At 39.0% G+C, this 19,540-nt stretch overlaps 1 protein-coding gene across 2 annotated transcripts in view; it reads right to left on the bottom strand.

Annotated features, from left to right (window-relative positions):
- The window catches only part of FGD4 (FYVE, RhoGEF and PH domain containing 4), a 114,077-nt gene that overhangs the window by 15,051 nt on the left and 79,486 nt on the right, over positions 1-19,540 (bottom strand). For both annotated transcript variants that reach the window (XM_050895087.1, XM_050895098.1), the window contains 4 exons: positions 17,322-17,502; positions 13,874-14,360; positions 6,494-6,583; positions 4,299-4,444 (listed from right to left, as the gene is read on the bottom strand). In XM_050895087.1, the coding sequence (XP_050751044.1) occupies positions 4,299-4,444; positions 6,494-6,583; positions 13,874-14,360; positions 17,322-17,502 (904 nt within the window). The remainder of the gene's footprint in view (positions 1-4,298; positions 4,445-6,493; positions 6,584-13,873; positions 14,361-17,321; positions 17,503-19,540) is intronic.

Below are 19,540 nucleotides of genomic sequence, written 5' to 3'. Positions count from 1 at the left end.
ACAAAACGTGGCCTAATTCATTTTATTTGCAGTTCCTTAAAACTACATTATCTTCTTTTGACCATACTTTACCCTCTAAATATCTAACCTGTGGTTTTGTTTGAGGACTAAATCCATACTGTACAGCTTCCCTTCTGTGCCTTATATAAATACATGTATTCACAACTTTTAAAAATCATTATTTATCTAAGAAAACCTATGAAGTAGAGAGAATCCCTTGGATTCCAGTCTTTTGTGAGAACTTTCCCACATCTTTCCCAATTACTGACAGCATCTTCAAATAAAACAGAGTAGTAAAGAAACTGATGAAGAGGCAGAGAGAAACTGCGCTCCCGATGCACACAAAGAAAGCAGAACAGCACACATGCATCTCTGAGAACTACACTACGAAACACGTTTCACATTTCATTTTCAAGGACAGACTCAGAAACTCAGTACCTCTGGATTTCTGAAAGTCTAAAATCAGTGTTGCGGTAGTGGTCTAAAGCGAAGCAATCTACTGCAATTACTTCAGCAGTCTACTCCAACACACCACTTCTCCAAGACAAAAGCTGTGCAGAAGGCAAAAGTTATTTCAATAGCGAATATTGCCAGGAGTGGCAAAGGCTGGTCGAGCTCCAGCTGCCTCCGGGGGGGCAAAAGGTACCTGTGTAAGACCTGGCAGAGGTCTGAGCTACTGCTGGGCCTGGCAACTAGAGAAGGGGACAAGATAGGCTGGGAAGCTGGTCTCTGAAATCACCAAGGCTCTCCACCCTTAATTAGCTTCACATATTTGTTCAACCACTCTGCATGCCAGCAGACACATACACTTTCAAAGGCAAGCTAGCAATTTAAAACAAACACCCTCTCCTTTGATTCACTGAATGCTACTTCCCTGGGTTGTCATTTTATTGCAATGCAGCATATTTTTTAACTGAAAATAAAATATAAATCATGCCAATTCCAACAGAACCGAAGAAAATCTGAATACATTTCTAAAGGTCACCAGAAAAAAACCCACAGACATTAAAGTTTTCTGATAAATTTAACAGATACGTAATTATAAAATTTTGCAATTAAAAAAACCTTAAAGCAGAAAAGACTGTGGCAATCCTTTGTATCTAAAGAAACTGGCACAAAAAAAGAATACTTCTACTTAACTGCTTCACAACTATTACTAGACAGATATTAAAAGAAAATGTTAAAACTTTTATAAGCCAAGAAGTAGGAACAGTTTGCTATGCCTGCTCCTTGGATACCTACAGCAGCTCATTTACACGGAGCGTTGCAATTTCAGTGTCTCTGAAGATTAACACATTTCACAACTACTTTTCATGCAAGGCCCTAATATGTCCAAAGACAGAGGCTGTAAAAACACAAATTCGTCATCATTTCAGGTAAGAAAGACAAGGTCCACATCACACAAAGAGCTCTGAAAGAAGAGGAAGGACAGGGGAAGTTGCAGAAAGCAGAACCTTCTGAGAGCAGCATCCTCCCTTGATGGACTTACAAGTATAGATAACTAGTTCATCTCAAATTCAAACACTACGCACCACCATCAGCCAAAACACGAAGTTCTACTAAATACTGTCAGGTCCCAGACAGTTCCTGTTCTCTTGGATAGAGAGATCAGAAAGAGAACTATTACCATGGACCCAAATCAGCACTGCACTATTGCCAGACAACAAAGATAGCATCGTTGTATGGGTCAAGAAATAGGACTTCACATTGTAACGCAGGTACAGAAACACTTTGTATTTCTGTGTTATCAGACCACGATGGTATTCACATTTGCATTCTAAAAACTCAAACATGAAATCGCTGAGTTACTAATCGGAATTTGTAGCTTCTCATTTAAAACTCTCATGGCTGCAAAAAAACTAAGAAAAGGTCTGTAAAATCACAGCACAGCAAAGGGGACTACAGAACGACTGCTTTCTCTTCCAATATACAAGCTAACAGGCATCCAACAAAACTGAAAGTTGCAGTTTCAAAGCAAAACAAATCATATGAGTAGGTCAGCTCTGTAATTGCCACGGATTCCAAAACTTTGTGTTGAGAGTGTTGAGAGTAATTTCTTCACCACCACCCCTCCGCGCCGAGGCTATCACACTGTGTTCTTATATTCTTCCCCAGGTATCTGCTACTGGCCATCCTCGGGTACAAAAGACAGAGTTAGATGGGTATTTTATTTGATGTGGGATCACTGTTATGCTCTGTTATGCTCTTTTCATGGGAAATATATTGCAACAAGGCTGTTTCCAGTGTTTTCAAGCCATATGTTGTAAAAGAGATATTCAGCTCCAGCTGTTGCTTAACTCACTCAAAATGCAACTACCAGACAATTTCATTTCCACCCAATAAGCTTAGATTCACACTCCCTTTTCTTCTAAAAAAGAAGAATCTGCTTCTGATCTGCTTTTCCAGTTTCAAAAACTATATATTTTTATCTTAAGTTTTCAAAACAAACCACAACTCAGGGAAAGTGTCAGAAATTTTTATCCAGCTATTCTTATTGGAAGCTAAAGAAAAATAGAAGTGCGTAAACCTACCAATAGAACATACTTAAGTATTTTCTATGTCCAGTTAAGGGAACTGCTGAGGAAAGTGAACTCTCTATCTGGCAGAAGCTGTTGTTTCAGAGACTGGTGATGGGGAGAAAAAATTATCCCAGATTTTTCTTTCAGCAATGATCAGAAATTGTTCTCTTCAACTGTACCCCTTCTTCTAACTCCTCCCAAAAGCCTAGTGTTTTAAGGACATTTAAACAGGCTGTCTCAGGTACAGCACAGAGGTTGTTTCCAAGCAACGTGGGAAAGATAATATCCTTATGATGCAATTTATTAGTTTTGAACCTTTGAAGCTATGTAATTATACAGACATTATTACTGTGCAATTTAGCATTTTGCAAATAGATGAGGTAGTGCAACCCATCTTCTGTGCTTTACAAAGTGTCTAGAGCAAAATTTTAAGAGTACATGACAAATTTAATTTCAAATATATACAGCACTGACATAATGTAGTGTAAGCTGCTTTTTAAACATCATTGGACTAAGTTAAACTCCACTTCTCATGAATATGCCCTCTACTTTAATCCAGGCATTCATATTTCCTATCAGATTTTTTCAATTGATTAGAGGAAAAGGGTGGGTTTACCTTACACAGTCATTCTGCGAGGAACATAAGTTAAGGTGTAAGCTTTCCTATATTTCATGATGCTTACATTTTATTTACTTTCTTGCATTATAGATGATACAGGGCTACCATGTGTTTGTGCATGGTAACTATTCTATTTTAAATAATCATCATTTTAAAGGGGAATTATCTTACAGAGTCAGGAGACACATAGCTGTTGTCTAAAGCACCACTGTGTGGTCTGAGATTTTCATATATGTCACAAAAATACATTATTTCTCAATGTTTTAGTGTGATTTTTGACAATTAAGGAGTTATATGTAAGTGTAACTGGAAATGATATATGGACGAACACTTGAATTCCTCATAATAAACCCTAGATAACATAGAATACAGGAGCCAAACAGGTGCTGAGGTGAAACAACTGGATGAAACAATATTTATAATTTTTTAAATGTTTTGTCTAAATGACGTGACCCCTTTTCCCAAATAAGGTAGGGAAGTAGCAATGGTTTGGGACTTTTTTTTTTTTTTTGACAATTACATAAAAGGGACCGAAAATACATGGCTGTATTTTAGTATCTCCAGAATCACATACACCAAGGCAGGATAAAGATACTACAATACCTTTACATGATCATTACAGAGTATATTTACACCTCAGCTATCCTTCTTGCTTGCTCCAAATAGAGGTCAAGAAAAGCTGGGGGAAAAATGGCCCCAAAATATACCTGACATGAATTTTTATTTCAAACAGAAAACCAAAACACAGAAAAACAAGAATGTATCCCACCTTATTACAGAAAGCAATAACAACAAAGGTTACTGTACTACAAGGGTAGCACAAAACACATACATGTTATTTATCTCAATTTTGTATTCTGTGCAGTGAATTCACCAGGTAGCACATAATTCAGTCTGAACCCCTAATTCAGCAAGGCATTTAATCATGAGTAATCTCACTGGCTTCAGTGGGATACATGTACTTTATTTTGAGCAAATGATGCAAGCCCTCTGCTGAGTCAGATCCTGATGAAGAGTGGAAGAGCAGATGTTCTCCTACCCACAGTAATTCCTGGGCCTGGAGCACTTAATTACAAAGGTACCTTCCCTGCCTCAACCCTGTGACAGAGTTTCTACAGACATGGTTTTAGTAGTATATTAACCAGTGAATTGCCTCTTACCATTCTTGCATTCTTTTCTCAAGTTCTGGAAGTAAGAATTTACTGTGGAAGGCATTTATCGATGAAATGTTAGAAAAGATTTTGTTAATAACTTCAGCTGGAAATGAACCTCTGTTGGCTTCCTCAAGGAGTCTGGAATAGAATACCTGCAATACAGAAAAAGAGCCCCAAACCTATCAGCCTATTATCTTTAATCAATGGAAGACCACCTATCCACCCCTCCTACTCCAACTGAGGCAAGATTAATATTTCAATAATATAGACAGGTAATGACAAACTAATTTATTGTCTTTCCCTCACCAGAAGTTAAAAGCTTCTCCTCCCCTTACACCCCACTTTTTTTTCTTGTGACCCAGGAAAGCACTGCAGGTAGAGGAGAGATAAGGAAAGCCAAACTGAAGTAGTGCCATTTTGGATCAACTCCAGGCACCCTGTCTGTTTTAACAGCTAGACCATCTCAGCTTTCCCAGTCTTCCAGTTGTATTTTCCACTCTGCTTTCTTTTCAATGAGCGTGATGTCTGATCACCATTAGCCCAACCACTCTCCTTGTATGCTGTATCCCCTTATCCTTTTGAAATCAAAGTAGTTGGCACACTATGAGTGGTCCCCACATACCATTTAAAGTACAAAAGGGGCCCAGTTCTGACTGGACTCTACTACAGTCTCTTTGAAAAAAAATATTCTTTCCCTGTCAGTGGGCTCTACCTGACTAGCTGCAGCTACAAAATGGCTCGAGACGTGCAGATCACATAAAACAGTGCTTATGGGGAGCTATGGTCCCTCTGTCTCCCGCTCCCATGCCTGAACAGACTGCATCTCCCCAGAAAGGGCTTCAGAAGTTTGGGTAAGGGCTTGGGAAAGAAGAAAAGAGTCTGAAGACAGGAACTTCGGTAATCCCAACTGAGACAGCAAAAGTGTCTTAAAAGGAGAAAAGCCATACACTTTCACATATACTTTAAAACATGCTCACTTTGCTGCATCTCCGAGAGGACAGTTAGTTAATTTTGACAAGTTACTTTGAAGACTACAACGGCTATATAACTTTTTAACCAAGTTTAGAAACGTAACAGTCCCTTCCCAGTCTTCTGCTTTCCTCTCATTAGCAGCAGCTGAGCTTGAAACTCATTTTTCAGAACTCTGTCCTGTTAGTATTTGGAAAGCAGGCATAGGAGTAATGCACTTATGATCGCATCAAGGAAAATAATTGTACATTGCCTGTCAGAAAAACCTATGAATGAAGCAAACATTTTCCTTTTTTATTTTTAAACTTCTCTAAATCAAAGCTCTTTTTTCTGCAACACTTTCTCTTTTAAAACACACCATATATCCATCCCAATGTGGGTCTGCTAGGTAAATCCACTTTCATGAGGACAATTACTTAGATTTCCAAGCAGCCTAAACAATTATTGTATCAGTTGAGAGTTTTTACTTTTCATCAACTGTTTTTACAAGATTTATGCATTAGACCTGAGAAATTTAAACAGCAACGTCTGAGAAAAATATCATGGAGTAAGGTAATACAAAGCTATAGGTATCCAGGTAAAATGGATACAAGTGTTATGAGAAAGTAAACAAGACTTAAAACGGAAAATACTCAAGAACTACAGACTTTCACATTTATGAAATATCAGTTTGATTCTACAGAGCACAAGAATTCAACCCTTTCCTTGCAGGAAGAGTAATTTCTGTTCACTTCAATAGGATTTAGTCTAAACATAGAGTGGGAAAATAGGGGATATACAGTTTAGAATGGGCATCTTCCTAGGTTCTTTGGCACTAAAGAAAAATTCTGATCAGGTGGCTCAAATTTGCAAGATTTCATAATTTTCTAGTGGGTGGGTGATTTCAGTATTATAAAATGATACCCTTCTCCATTTCACCAGAAGCCAAGAAATGGTTATCCATCCTCTTTGTTGGAAGGGCTACCAGTATGCACTACTATTGCTTATGGTGACATCTACACACACATAACATATTGCATTAATATTCACAAAATTCTAATACTTTAAAAAATGTAGTGTTCCTAAAATAGAAACATAGGCAAAGCTATGTGGCAAGAGCCAATGACTGACTGGAAAAGTTAGCAAAATGTGAAAAACATACGACCTCTTACGTAATTTACATACACACTTATGCATAGCCATTCAAGTGAATTCAAGGCAAGACAATAAAAACAAACTCAAGAAAAATGTACCCCATCTAGGAGGTCAAGTCGGCTAACGTAGGCTTTTTCTGTTTGCAGAAGTTCACTGGCAATTTTGTGACGTTTCTGCTCATCTGTCTCCTGGAGGAAAATAAGAAGAGCTCTTAGGATACTGGAGAAGACGTAATTTAATACTAAAAAAAAGTTGAAAAGACATATGATTACCTTACCATCCAAAAAGCAACTAAATCCAAGTTTCACATTTAGTAATAGACACCCCATTTTGAAAAATACAAACTTTCCAGCAGTTTAATCAACAAATACAAAAGTCAGAGGAGGATAAAAATCAGTCAAACTGCGGAGCAAAACTCAAAGCCTAAAACATTTAATATTTCCCAGTTTGTATAGGGAACTTTGCCAGAGCACCAACTCCCTACTTAACAGGATCAGCTCACATCCTGGTAATAGAGTACCACTGACCTTTCAGAGCTGGAAGAACTGATTTGCCGAGTAAGAGGGAACAGATGGGATTAGTCTGTGTTCGCCTCCGCCCCCGTTTCAAAAGTTATTTGAACTGCGTGTTCTTTGCACCACAGAATTATTGAAAAATACCATACAAAATGTTTTATGTTCATCAATACACTCATTGCTGATTAATTGTTGACTGCAATTAGAGAGCTCCTTCGCTAGGTCTTTATGGAAGTCGCTTTTGCATCTTAAGGGAAGTTGTCACTTTAAAGTCTTTCATTCCACAAAATATATTTTTGATTCTTCTGCTGAATGGAAACTTAAAACCTTAATTCAAATTTCAATATTAAACTAAATATGTTAGAATACAAAATTATGAGTTGCTATAAGAAGTTACTTCAAAACAAACAATGAAAGCACAGGCCTCTACAATATTAAAACATTAGGGAAATGCCTGAGGCTCACAAGCGTCAGATTCAACAAAATGACACTTCCATTACCAGATTTTTCTTCCACATCTAGTGCCAGTGCTGAAAAGTGTTCACATCTAACGACATCCAAGTCCTTCCTAAGTGAATGGCAGTCTTATCACAGTACTTATGGTAAAGTGGTAATTTTCTAGACAAACCGTAGAAAGTCTTCATAAAAAGAGGAGAGCTTGAAAGAGTTATTTCTGATTTCAAACTGCACACTGCTTTCCACAAGAGTATGATAAACATTTGGAAGTAGATTTATAACGATGGTTTGCAGAATACTGAATACTAAAGCACAGTCTTTTCATTTAAAGGACTTCAGTGGCTTTTTTCCCCTTTTCAGTATTCAATAAGTATTCCAAATTTGAACACATTTCAATTCTAATCTGCAGTGTTAACAGTCACACCGCTACATGGCGAGCCTCCTCCCTAAATACAGGCTTTCAATAGTGACTTCGAAGCTGTTCATTAAATCTTTTAAAATCAGCATAGCAACCACAGTAACCTACAGAACAGCATTTTAAGTGCTGTCAAGAGACATTGCAGGGAGCTGGAGGATTAGCTATTACAGCTACAGCATGCCGTTTAGTGCAGCCATTTACAAGGGATCTCACATGTGGACTTGAGGCACAAAACCATGGAGACTACGGGTTCCTCGGCAACTTTATTCTGTTTTTTTTCTCTCCCCAAAACTCCACTTTCTCCCTGAAGCACTGCTACAGAACCAATTTGCAGTTTTCAGAAGACTACTTGAACTAATTGAGAGGGGGAAAATCACGCGTATCAGACTCAAAAATATCACACAATATGAGCAATTCAGAAAAAGCATTTAATCCTCACTCCTAAATCAGGGCAAATCCCTCTTACTCTCCCACTATACTCTGACCCCAGCTTTCCCATCCTCTCAGTATCAACCTTATGCATCTTCTTAATTCTTGAACCTCAGTCTCCTTTCTACATCAATCGCACTACCTGACACAGGAATCTTCTATGTGGCAAAACACACACACCACGGATGAGTTATCTTTCAATCACAGTGGCGTGTTCTTATTCCAGCATAAGAACATCCACCTATAGGGTTATATCGGTGCAAGAATAAAATTGTATCGCTAGTTTTCTTTTAGGGAAGTCCTCAGTTTCCCACCTCACCATCTCACTATTTGCCCACGTTACATGAGCTCCCAGCTGTGTTTTCTACTACTAGCTCCATCCTCCTCACTACTCCTTCACCCACTTCAGTGTCTTATCTAGTATCCCATCCAAAGAAAAGCACCTGGTTTCCACGAGGTCACTCCAGCTTCCTTCCTGTCGGAAACAACAGGTCACAGGCTACTTTGCTAGTCATGGCATCCATCTCCTGAGGAGCTTTTCTTGATGAAGTGGCAGCCACTTGTACTGAGCACACGGGGTGAACTGGGACCAGATGCATGCATGGGTGAACATATGAGTCCTGGCAGCGCCATGCTACACAGCAAGGCACATTTGGTGGAAAGACTCACCATTGTGCAAAGCCAGTGCTGCAGCTGGCGTACGTGTGTGTGTGTGTGTATATGTATTTATTTCCTGCTGTCAGGGAATTAATTCGCAGCCATCCCAGCTCTGCCGCGGCACACACCATGCTGCGCTGCACCTTTACCCCCAGCTGCCCACCCACCTCTCCTTGAAGCAGGCATGCGGGGAGTGGCCAACCCATGGGCTCAGGGCAGGCAGACCCGAATTTGGATATTCCAAGTAGCAGGAAGCAACTCTTACAACATAATTTGGAAAAAAACCCTGAATGATGTTTGTGACAGTGAGAATGACACGGAGCCATTCGTTATTAGAGCTGTTCAACGAAACAGCTTTGAAAAATCTTGTAGAGATAATGGAGGAAAATTCTTAAAAGAAAAAACTTTAAAAACCATGGAAAACATGAAGTTAGTATTCAACTTCCAAGAACTTCAATGCTTCCCTAAAGAATGACTGTATCAAATCGGTAAAGAACTACTGTATCAAATCTAATAATTAACAGTAAAAGGGAATTTCAATTCTCTTTGAAGTTACAAGTTAAGCTTCATTTTCATGGGATATAACCATAAATGTACGCATCTCTCTTCACAAGCAGGATAATAAGATAATAGAAATGAAAGATATGGACACATTTTTTTCCGGAAAAGTTTTATATTTCCCTCCTATGATTTCTTTATGCTTTTAGTACATCAGTATTTATATTGGGTTCCTTGCCATTAACAAAAAATACTGAGACAAAAATTTACTACTAGGTATACCTGTACACATACTCTATTGCTTCAAGCACAACTTCTCAATGATTTCAGGGAACATTTCAAACTTCTGTGACAATCCATAACACACGGCAACTCAACGTATAAAACCAAACACAAATGGTTAGTGTCCTATATAGAGAACATTCACATTAGAGGTACACAATTTCAACTGCTGATCAAAATATCAGATGTGTGAGATAGCAGTAGGTGCATCAGGTAGGACTGTGAACTTGTATCTCTATATGGATGCTCACAGTAAGTATTTCACCTGGGTCTAGTTATATATTCTTTAGTACAGAGTTGCACATCCTTAGAATCATTACATTACTATGGATGCTTAAGAAATTAAACCAAGTAATTTTTACTTAAATTGTTGTTGAACTCTGAAATTAAGAGGTATGAAAAATGCTGCTGAGAGCATGAACTTTTTACATCTGTGTTCATATTTCCTAACGTTGTTTTTCCATTGTCCTAAACCTGCAAAAATTATGCTAATTTAAAGCAGCCTTTACATAAACCTGAATTCCAATATAGCCATAACTTATTATTCAAACCAAACAGGAGCCATCTCATATCAAGAAAACTATACCTACCAACATGATAGTGATGCTGTGTATGATCCACTGCTATTTAGGTGTAGCCCTTGCCCCAAGGGCTTTGCAGTAATATATTAAGCAACACAGACAGGGTGAGAGATATAGAGTGTGAACATATATCATTCAATCTATGTTGTGCTTGTTTGTTTGTAATGCTGAGTTTGGTTTAAAGTAACAGAGCGTGCTTTTCTTTTCTAAAACCATTCATGTCATAGCTGCTTCATGATCCAAAGCTTTCTTCCCTAAGTATTGGGAATATAAATGTAAATTTCCAGGAGAATTTAAGATTTCCTTTAATCTCTTGAGTCCTCAGTTTCTGAAGTCAGGGAAATCACTAAATTTTGCAAGACCTGCAATGAAAATCCTGAATGCTGCCATCACCTTCTGGCATATTAACTCTATACAACAGTCCATTGCACAAATGATGGGTGAATTTCTTGCACAGCAACCAAGAAAAGCAGTAAAGATCCTGGAATCCCTAAAGAAGCAATTCTTCTCAAGAGGATTTACGCATTTATATCGGGTGCTAAAGATATACAGCTTTGTTCATGATTTACTGTTACAAAAGACGACCATAAAATTCGAGAACCAGGAAGAAGCTGGTAGAACATCTCAAGTGTTGCAACAGTAAAACATTTCTTGGCAGAAAGTTAACTTTGCAACAAAGTTTCACCCTACTTAAATCAAAACTTTACCTTACATTTAGAAATACAGGATCTCCACCAGGTTTCCATCTGAAACAGCAGAGCCCCCAACATTGCCATTAAAAGGAGACATCAAGTAAGGACTTTAATAAAGATGCGCAAAGGATTCTTCTCCATCTGTAGCATGCATGCAGTCTATATCTCTATTTCCTACCCGTCTCACAACAAATACTGAAGCATTTGTCTTCTTGTCTTTAGTTAGCTCTAGCAGCAGATTTCTCACAAGATGTTATTCAGGAAGTTAATTGATTGGGATGTTCTTGTACTATTCAGCCTCCGCGTTTTAGGCAAACGAAATTTTATGACAGAGGGTGCTTCTGCTGCAAGGCAGGAAACTTTTCACTTCTAATTTTCACTTTTTGCTTGTGATATTTGTGGTTTGTGACTTTCAAACTAATTCAGTAAATAAGAGAAATAAAGCATACTCTACTCTCGTCATTTGGGGAAAATGTTTCAGGACGCTGCCAAATTTAGTAAGTTTAAAAGTAAATTTTAGTTACTTTTCTTAGTAAGAAAAATCTCATCTTTTCCAGAACCTGCAATAATCTGACTTTAGTCAGATCTACAATCATAAGAGGAAAAAAATAATTGTAAGAGCAACACCATTTCAAAATAAGCTTTCTTTTCCAAGTCTAAAAAGTAATTTCTGCTCTGGTTTTGCACCATTCCCCAATTTAATTCACCCTTTCCAGCAGTAGACTTCGTTTACTTCTGCTGTACATGTATGCATTTACAAAGAGATCGCATCACTTTTTTTTCTCTTCCCTGAATTAGGAAATACGGCATGCAAGAGACAAAGAAGCTACTTTGCATCAGTATCAAAATATATATATCAGATGCATAATTTAAAGTTTGTCTATGACTCACATGCATCTGCTCCTATTGCTTTTACTGAATTGTACCTACACTCGCTTAATTAAAAAGGGCAGAAGAGTGCTGTTAGTCTGTGCAGTGCAACTTCAGCTGGACTGCATCCCAGTTTTGAGATTCTTTACTGACTAAGTGGGCGCTTAGCAAAATCACAGACTGTCCAAATGCTCTTACTTCTTCCCAATGCCTGCTTGGATGCAGAAACAGCTTAAAGCTCTACCAGACCTCTGTTGTTCCTCATCACCCTTCCCCCATTCCAGACAGCATGGCAGCAGCTACTTAGACCTCCACAGGGCTGATTTCAATCTATAGGTTGCATTAACCCAAACTAAATCAGTGTTTGATTTTGTAAAGCGTGGCGCTTAGATCAGTCTGTGGTAGACATGCTTCTTAGTCTCACTAAAGGGGATGTCCTTGTATCGCAGGTGAGCTGGTATCTCAGCAATGCTGCTGTGACCCAGTTCAGTTTTACAGATTCAGTTCTCCACCGATGCTGACTTAAGAGTCATCCTGCATGGGTTTGGTTTGTTTTGGGTTTTTTACCCTTCAAGCACCAGCAAACAATACATCTCATAGCAGTCACATTACACCTCACAATTTGACTCCTGGTCAATATAGGACAGATCACACATGTTGGTCCCAGCAGCTCAAAGACAGATTTTGATGAGATTGCTGCCATTAACATTTGCCCAGTTCCTTCCTGGACTTTACAACAGGACTGCCTCCCATTTCTGCTTTTTCCTGAAAATGCTGCCAGCACCTACTGCGTGACTTGGCTTCAAGCTTAACATTGTTGCCCACAGAGCATTCAGCACTTTATTGGCACAGAGAGGGGAAACAGGCACTACCGAACAGGAGATAGAAACATAGTGAGAAGTGTGGCAGGTTAAAGGTGCCTTGAACCGTGACCAGGCTTATATTTAGATGGGAATCATAACGTTCATTCATTACTGGCAAAAACAACCTCTAAAACAAACAAGAAAACCCACACAATCCAGCACCTTCTTGTCATTACATAGGATATTTTATCCTGTAATACATGAGAATTTGAGACCCACCTTTCCCACACACAGAATTTACCCTCAAGTATGTATGTATGTGACCCCTAGCTAACCAAACTCAAGGGCTTGGAGAGGTCAGTAGTTAACTGATGCAGGTGTACTCCTGACAAGCCGTGATGAGCTTTGTCAGTGCTCAGCTGTTTGGCTCTGGTGAAGAGGAAGGCCGGGAGGGCCCAGCCCAGCCCCTGCTGCCATGACACACGTGGCACGGCTGGACCAGAACTGTTAATGATGTTCACTAGCCACCAATGCTTCAGTACGAGAAGGCAAACTGCATAATCAAACTTTTAGAAGTGGAAATATGCACAATTTTTCAGCAATTAATTTCCCAAGGCAGATTTTCTTCCACCCACTTACTTCCCTTAATTATTTAAAACTTTCTTTACAAGGAAGCTCAAATTCATCATGATACAAGTTCTCCTTGCTAACAAGGCATATATTTAGTATACTTGGAACCTTGCATCTATCTGATAGCTAGCAGACGGCCACTGCCTTTCCAGCTTGGACTTGACAACTACATCAAGTTAAGGATTCACACGACAGTTCTGCCTGAAGCCCTGTCGCTGCATTTTACTACATGTGAAATTTTATTTTATATACGCCACTAGCATGTGTCCCTTGTAGTCTGGCACAGCTGAAGCATAGTGCTTAACATGTACACATATTTCAGTCTCACTTTTTTTTAAACCTCAGATAGCTAATGGGAAAAAGGAAAAGGGCGGGGAAGGAAACGGAAAAGGGCGGGGAAGGAAACGGAAAAGGGCGGGGAAGGAAACGGAAAAGGGCGGGGAAGGAAACGGAAAAGGGCGGGGAAGGAAACGGAAAAGGGTGGAAGGCAAGCAAAACTTTTTTCCCTGTCTGTTTTTCAGAGGAAAAATAACGAAAAGATTTTCAACTTTCTGACCTGCTCTTGGAAGCTTATTTTTGTAAATAAAAACCTAGAGAAAATACACAAAGTAGTAATATAGCACGAACAAAACAATTTCTCTTTTTACCTTTGTTTCTACAGGTTGATCTTGCTTACTGATTTCTTCAGTTGGTTCCTCCTTCACGTTAGTATTAATTTTTAGAGTTTCATTTTCAGATGGGAGCAGTGTATCACTGCTTGGAGTCCTGTAGCAGCTGTTAAGCATCTGTCCTTCACAGGCAGTCATACTTTGCAATGACTCTCCAGAAGTACTTTCTCTTTCCCCATTTATCAAGCTGCTGTTGATGGCATTATCCGGAACCGGGGTGGACGTGTTGGAGCCACGATCTGGTAATCTCCTGTCCTCATCTTCTGTCTGGTCTTGTGCTACTACTCCGTTGGCTGTGTGTAGCTGTGCAACCTGAGTTTTGTCAGTATTACTGTTTCCCTGTTTTTGTAGCGGGTGCTGGGAGGGGAGTTTTGGCTGAGGTGATGGTGTTGACCCATATCTTCCTTGAGATTTAGAAATGTGAAGAACAGAGGAATCTTTCTTCAAATCACTAGGATTTAACGGGCTAAAAGCACTAAACAAACAAAACATAGATGAGAGAAAAGTTAAACATGGTGTTATAGAAAATCCCTGGTATGGGGAGCAGGAGAGTTGCACCATATAACCAATTCCTCCCAAACCATTTTTTCCTGTGTTAATATTAGGAAGTTCAGGCCATCGAGACTTGAACTGCATTATTCCATGGAAACACACACAAACATGCATCTCTTACTGGAAAGCCAGAGTGCCATCCATATTGATTCATTACATCCTCACGTGTCTTGAATCGCATTTGTAAAATGGAATGCAGTACGATCAGCTACGTGTAACAGACAAGGGAACTGATACATGAAGCGACTTGCCCAAAGTGTCCCAGAAGATTATTGGTGGAAATGGAAAAAGACTCATCGTCTCCCAAGTCCCAGCCCAATGCTTACACTAACAAGCAACCTGTACCCTAATTGCACTTTAATTATACAAAATGCATGAAAAATGTCCAAGAACATTTATCATCCCTTTCCTTAGTTCAGCATATTACAGAAAGAGCTTAAAATTCTTATCCCATTTCTTCCCCCAGTTTCCTTATTTAGCAGTGCCCTTTCGTCAGGCTGCATCCTTTCTGATGGTTTTTTTCTTCCATATTTTATCTCCGCTTTAAACACGTTATCCCTTGTTCATACCTTTCACTATCTCTTTCTCTGTTTTATTTTTGAGATTTTGAATTTTAGGCCAATATAAATGGTAGGCTACTCTGTAAAAGTGCTTGGCTTCATTATAGTTTAAAAAAAAATAAAAATCATTGAAACCAAAATAAAACCTATACATTTTTGTCTAAAGTACATTTAACAAGCCATATTCAACTTGCAAAACAATACCATGACTGTCCTCTAACATGTTATTCCTAGTATGGACCATTAATCTTCTGGAAAGATGAAGACTGCTTATAAACTGTATGTTTACTCCTTATTTATAGGACAGTTTACACAAATACTGTAAACATATTCTGCACTTTTGTACAAAGAGCTCAAAAAATACCTTACACTAGTTTCGTCTTCCTCCACCATACAACAAAAAAATTTAAATCCATTTTCCTTTAGTTGTGTAAAGATTATGCCTTTTTTAAAAATAAGCTTAACTCCAAGATAGAATTAATTTACATTTTTCAATTGCATGCACACAGCAAAGAGGTTTAATTAACTTTTTGCCATGCCTACATGTTTGTGGGCTGTACAGACTAATGAAAATAAATTATCATAATTGACAATCACAGTTTGCAGTTCACGAACATGCTACCTAGTCATTTGAAGACCAATAATTAAAAGTGAATTTCCCCTTCACAGAAGACACATTTTGTGAGCTGAGCTCATTTAAAAAACAGGAATTGCTTCCATCACCACAGCACAGTATTCCAGAACTCAGCATGCTAACTACAGAAGTTTCTCATAAGCAGAGATCATAGAGTTGCGGAGAATTTAATCACTGGACAGATACTATTGGGTGTACTTAATGAATGATGTTGGCCAAAAAGCAACTCAGCTTCCCCTAGTCCCCAAAACAAAACATCCCTACATTTAAAAGTCTACAAATAAGAAAGTTTTCCTTGCTTTCTTTATAGCTTCCTTTAAATGCATAGTATTGAAAAAGTTCCTGTACAATGCAGCAGGCATGTCTAGGAGGAAGAAATATAGGGCTCATTGGTGTAGGGTACAATGAACCTGAGGAGTTTCTTTTCAGAAAGGATAAAATCATTTTTCTAAGGATACTACACTGTTAAAAAGACTTGGGTGATGCTTTGAAGGAAGACTGGGAAACAAAGTGATAACAGGACTAGAGACCTGTGCTAGAAGAATTCACAGGACCTCCAGTGCTCCAATAATTTCTTTTTCCCATCTTTGAGCAGCTGTCATGACAGAGTGCAATTAAGTCTCTGCCTAATGACAGAACTTTCTTGCAGATGAAGCTCTGAAATGATTTCTATTCCACTAGACAAACGTACTTTTGCAATGCTCAGCTGCTTCTGTATAAAGGACTGAATTTCCCCCATCCTGAGGGGAATTTCTCTCAATGAAAGTCTTAATAGTCTGGCTCCTCAGAAGGACATGCTCTGTTGTACATCATGCCTTCATTCCCGTAGGGGGCATCCCTTCAGAACATCAGTATTCCAAGGAAACACAAGCAAGCCATGTCCAAAACTTGCAACGCTCAACCGTCACTGGACTGTTTCTTGAGCTGTTCCTCTGTCACGGGCTTTCTGGAAGGTCGCTCTCTTTATACAGAGCAGATTTATTCGGAACTTCTGTTTCAGAGCTTATAATGCTTGTGATGTACATCTAAAGACACACAAGTAACGCTGTTTTGTGAAAGCAGAGCTCACTGTGGCTCACGTTTCTCAAAGTTCCAAATGTTTCCTGTAAAAGTCAGTATCAAAACTGAAGAACACCAAGCTATTCCATCAAAATCACTAAGTACTACAAAGCAAACAGTTTAGAGAATGTATGCCATATCAATACAGATAACTTGTACAGTTTACCCTCTTCACATGAATGATCTGAAGAGGTTAAGACAGTATAAAGGGAAAAATCAGGATTTCAGGTTTTTCTATTTGCTTATAAAAGTAAATATTTTTTTTCTGCAAGAACAAAAGAATTTAAGATTAGCTCCAATGTTTCATTCTGAAATCAGCATTTATTTCAAATTGCTGACATTTTTCAGGATGTTTTAAAAATGCTACAAGTTTGTTTGCTGCTTCCCCCCCCCCCCCCCCCAACAAAAATTAAGACTAGCGCCTTATGAAAAAGCACACCTTGTACAGGCCAAATATACAATTGGCTTGCACCATTTCAAAACACGCGCAGTTTTGCCATCAACTCCTCTGGCAGGGATGGGTTTGAGCACTACCACGGTACCAACACTCTTCCTCACAGGTTCAAGTTCCAACAATCCACACACAACAGAATTACAAACCATTTCAAATTCTATTACATACCTGCCTCCCTCAAAACGATTGATGAGATCTGACACTTTACTGGACTTTTCCTTTGCGACACTAGAAACAGGAGCAGGTGTCTCTTCCTCCATTCTTGGTTTCTGATGTGATAAAGCTTTATGCCTAGGGGTTTGGTATGTAACAGATGACACCTTCTGCAGATGAATTGGCTTTGGAGGCACTGCAAACAATGACAACAACAATCAATCGCTCATGAACTGTTTCTTTGAACTGCCAGAACACATATGAGATTTTTGCATAAGAACTTACTACAGTAATGAAGAAAAGACGCTCTTGGCTTTACTTAACCTTAAAGTTGCTTTATGAATATAGGGACTTCATATAGTTTTTCATGCACTGTCTGGTATCAGGCATCTTGTTATATTTCTTGGATAAAAGCTGAACTACATGCTACTTTAACAAGCTAGAAAATTAGGGAGTTTTCTTGTTTGTTTGTTTTTATAGTGTACTGTAGTAAACACATATATGGCCTCCATAAATGCAGGTTTTATTGTAAAAAAGAATTAAGCATAATCAAAGGATCTAGCTGTGCTGTGGAGCTCAAGAGAGAGATTTAAATTGCTGCCCCAAAACTCTGGTGCTCTCATTCTTTACCTTCTCCCTCATGACCTCAATAATAGTCAGTGGAAAATGTTTTTGCCTTCAGCTTTGAGCTTCCTCTACTCACCGAACCTTTGTCTATTTATACTGCTGAAAACCTGGCCCCCTGAAAATATTTTTTATTCTTCTTGCTTTTTCCCCATCCCTACCATAAGTCCTTCTAATTAGACTGTTAATGATCAGCCACTGTTTAATACAGCAGTGACTAGAACACAAAAGACAAGGTGACACATAAAGCAACAGTCACAAGTGCTGGGGATCTTTAAATCAACTTTTATCCCTTTAAGCGACTATGTAGCATTTGTGGGCAGCAAAAGCGCTTCACAGACAGGGCCCAAGTGTGTTCCACTATCAGAGCAACGCACCTCCGGCTCTATCAAAAAGACAGACTTAAGGGAAAGGTCTTTAATTCCCAAGAACACAACTCTGTTCATTCCCACACACACTCCCAAAACATATTGTGGGGAGAAGTGAAAGCATTTGACATGAAATTGAAAAATAAAGACTATATCTGGCCTTTAATAAAAGGCAGGCATAAATCGGCAGAAGTAGGCAAAGCCCTGGCAGTAGAACTGGCGGCCCCAGGGGCTCGGCCACCGCTCCACAGGCACCACACTCCCGTGTGCCACAGGCCCTCCACTAACTACACAGACCTACCAGGGAGCAAATATGAAGGGAAGGAGGACAGGAATTGGCATTAGGAACCATGTGCAACTCTGATGGTAGAAAAATAAGCACTAGTACAGGATACACAATAGATGGATGTGAAAAAGCCATGTTCCTCACATCTCTGGCTCTAGAATAGCTTACTGACTTACCCTGGAAAACCTGTGCACCACAGGAATTAGCTTAAATCCCATAAACTGACATTTGAAAGTGTTGTTGAAAAAATTCTTGCAAATATACTACCACAGACTATGATAAACTTGAAGGAACACTTGATTAAGGGTGACTTTTCATCTCTACCTTACACTAAATTTATAGGAGGTAATATTTATCTGTGCTTCCAATAACCTAACTGCACTTAAGTGGGTTTGCAGTGATCGCTGCAGTCTGAAAAGTACCATAAGGGACTCTAAAGCTTTTTGTGGTACATTCATTTCTTCATAGACTTCAACCATATCAACTACAAATGCTGATAAATGAAATAATCAGAGAGAGAAGGAAGAGAATTACCACAGATCAGATGCTTTTACTGTGTGTATGTGTATCTTTGGTCCTTTCAAGCTTTACTTTATATTTAGTAACACAAGCAAAAAAGCAAGTTTGGGGAAGGATGCAGTGCAGAATGGATGACTTAAAATACTGCAATTTTCAAATAGTTACACTGCAATCCTGAAACAAGCAGAATATTAAATTGTGTAACTGCTTGAGTATCTGTAGCGACTGAAGCCCCTCCTGAGAAGCCGCAGCTGCAGTGCAGTGGAGCAGCTTTCCTTATATTCCCTCTTCTCAGGGACTTCGGAGAAGGTCTGGCAGAATTAGGCCAACGAGCATCAGATAATTGTCCAAGCACTGAATAGCTTGCTGCACTGACAAAGGCAATGGGACAGCTGAAAAAGGCGACACAAGTGGGCTGGGAAAAAGCAGGACACATA

This window comes from Gymnogyps californianus, chromosome 1, assembly GCF_018139145.2.
Source record: "Gymnogyps californianus isolate 813 chromosome 1, ASM1813914v2, whole genome shotgun sequence".
Classification (NCBI taxonomy): Eukaryota; Metazoa; Chordata; class Aves; order Accipitriformes; family Cathartidae; genus Gymnogyps; species Gymnogyps californianus.
The sequence above is the reverse complement of the archived record's forward strand: the minus strand, read 5'-3'. Positions and strand labels throughout refer to the sequence as shown.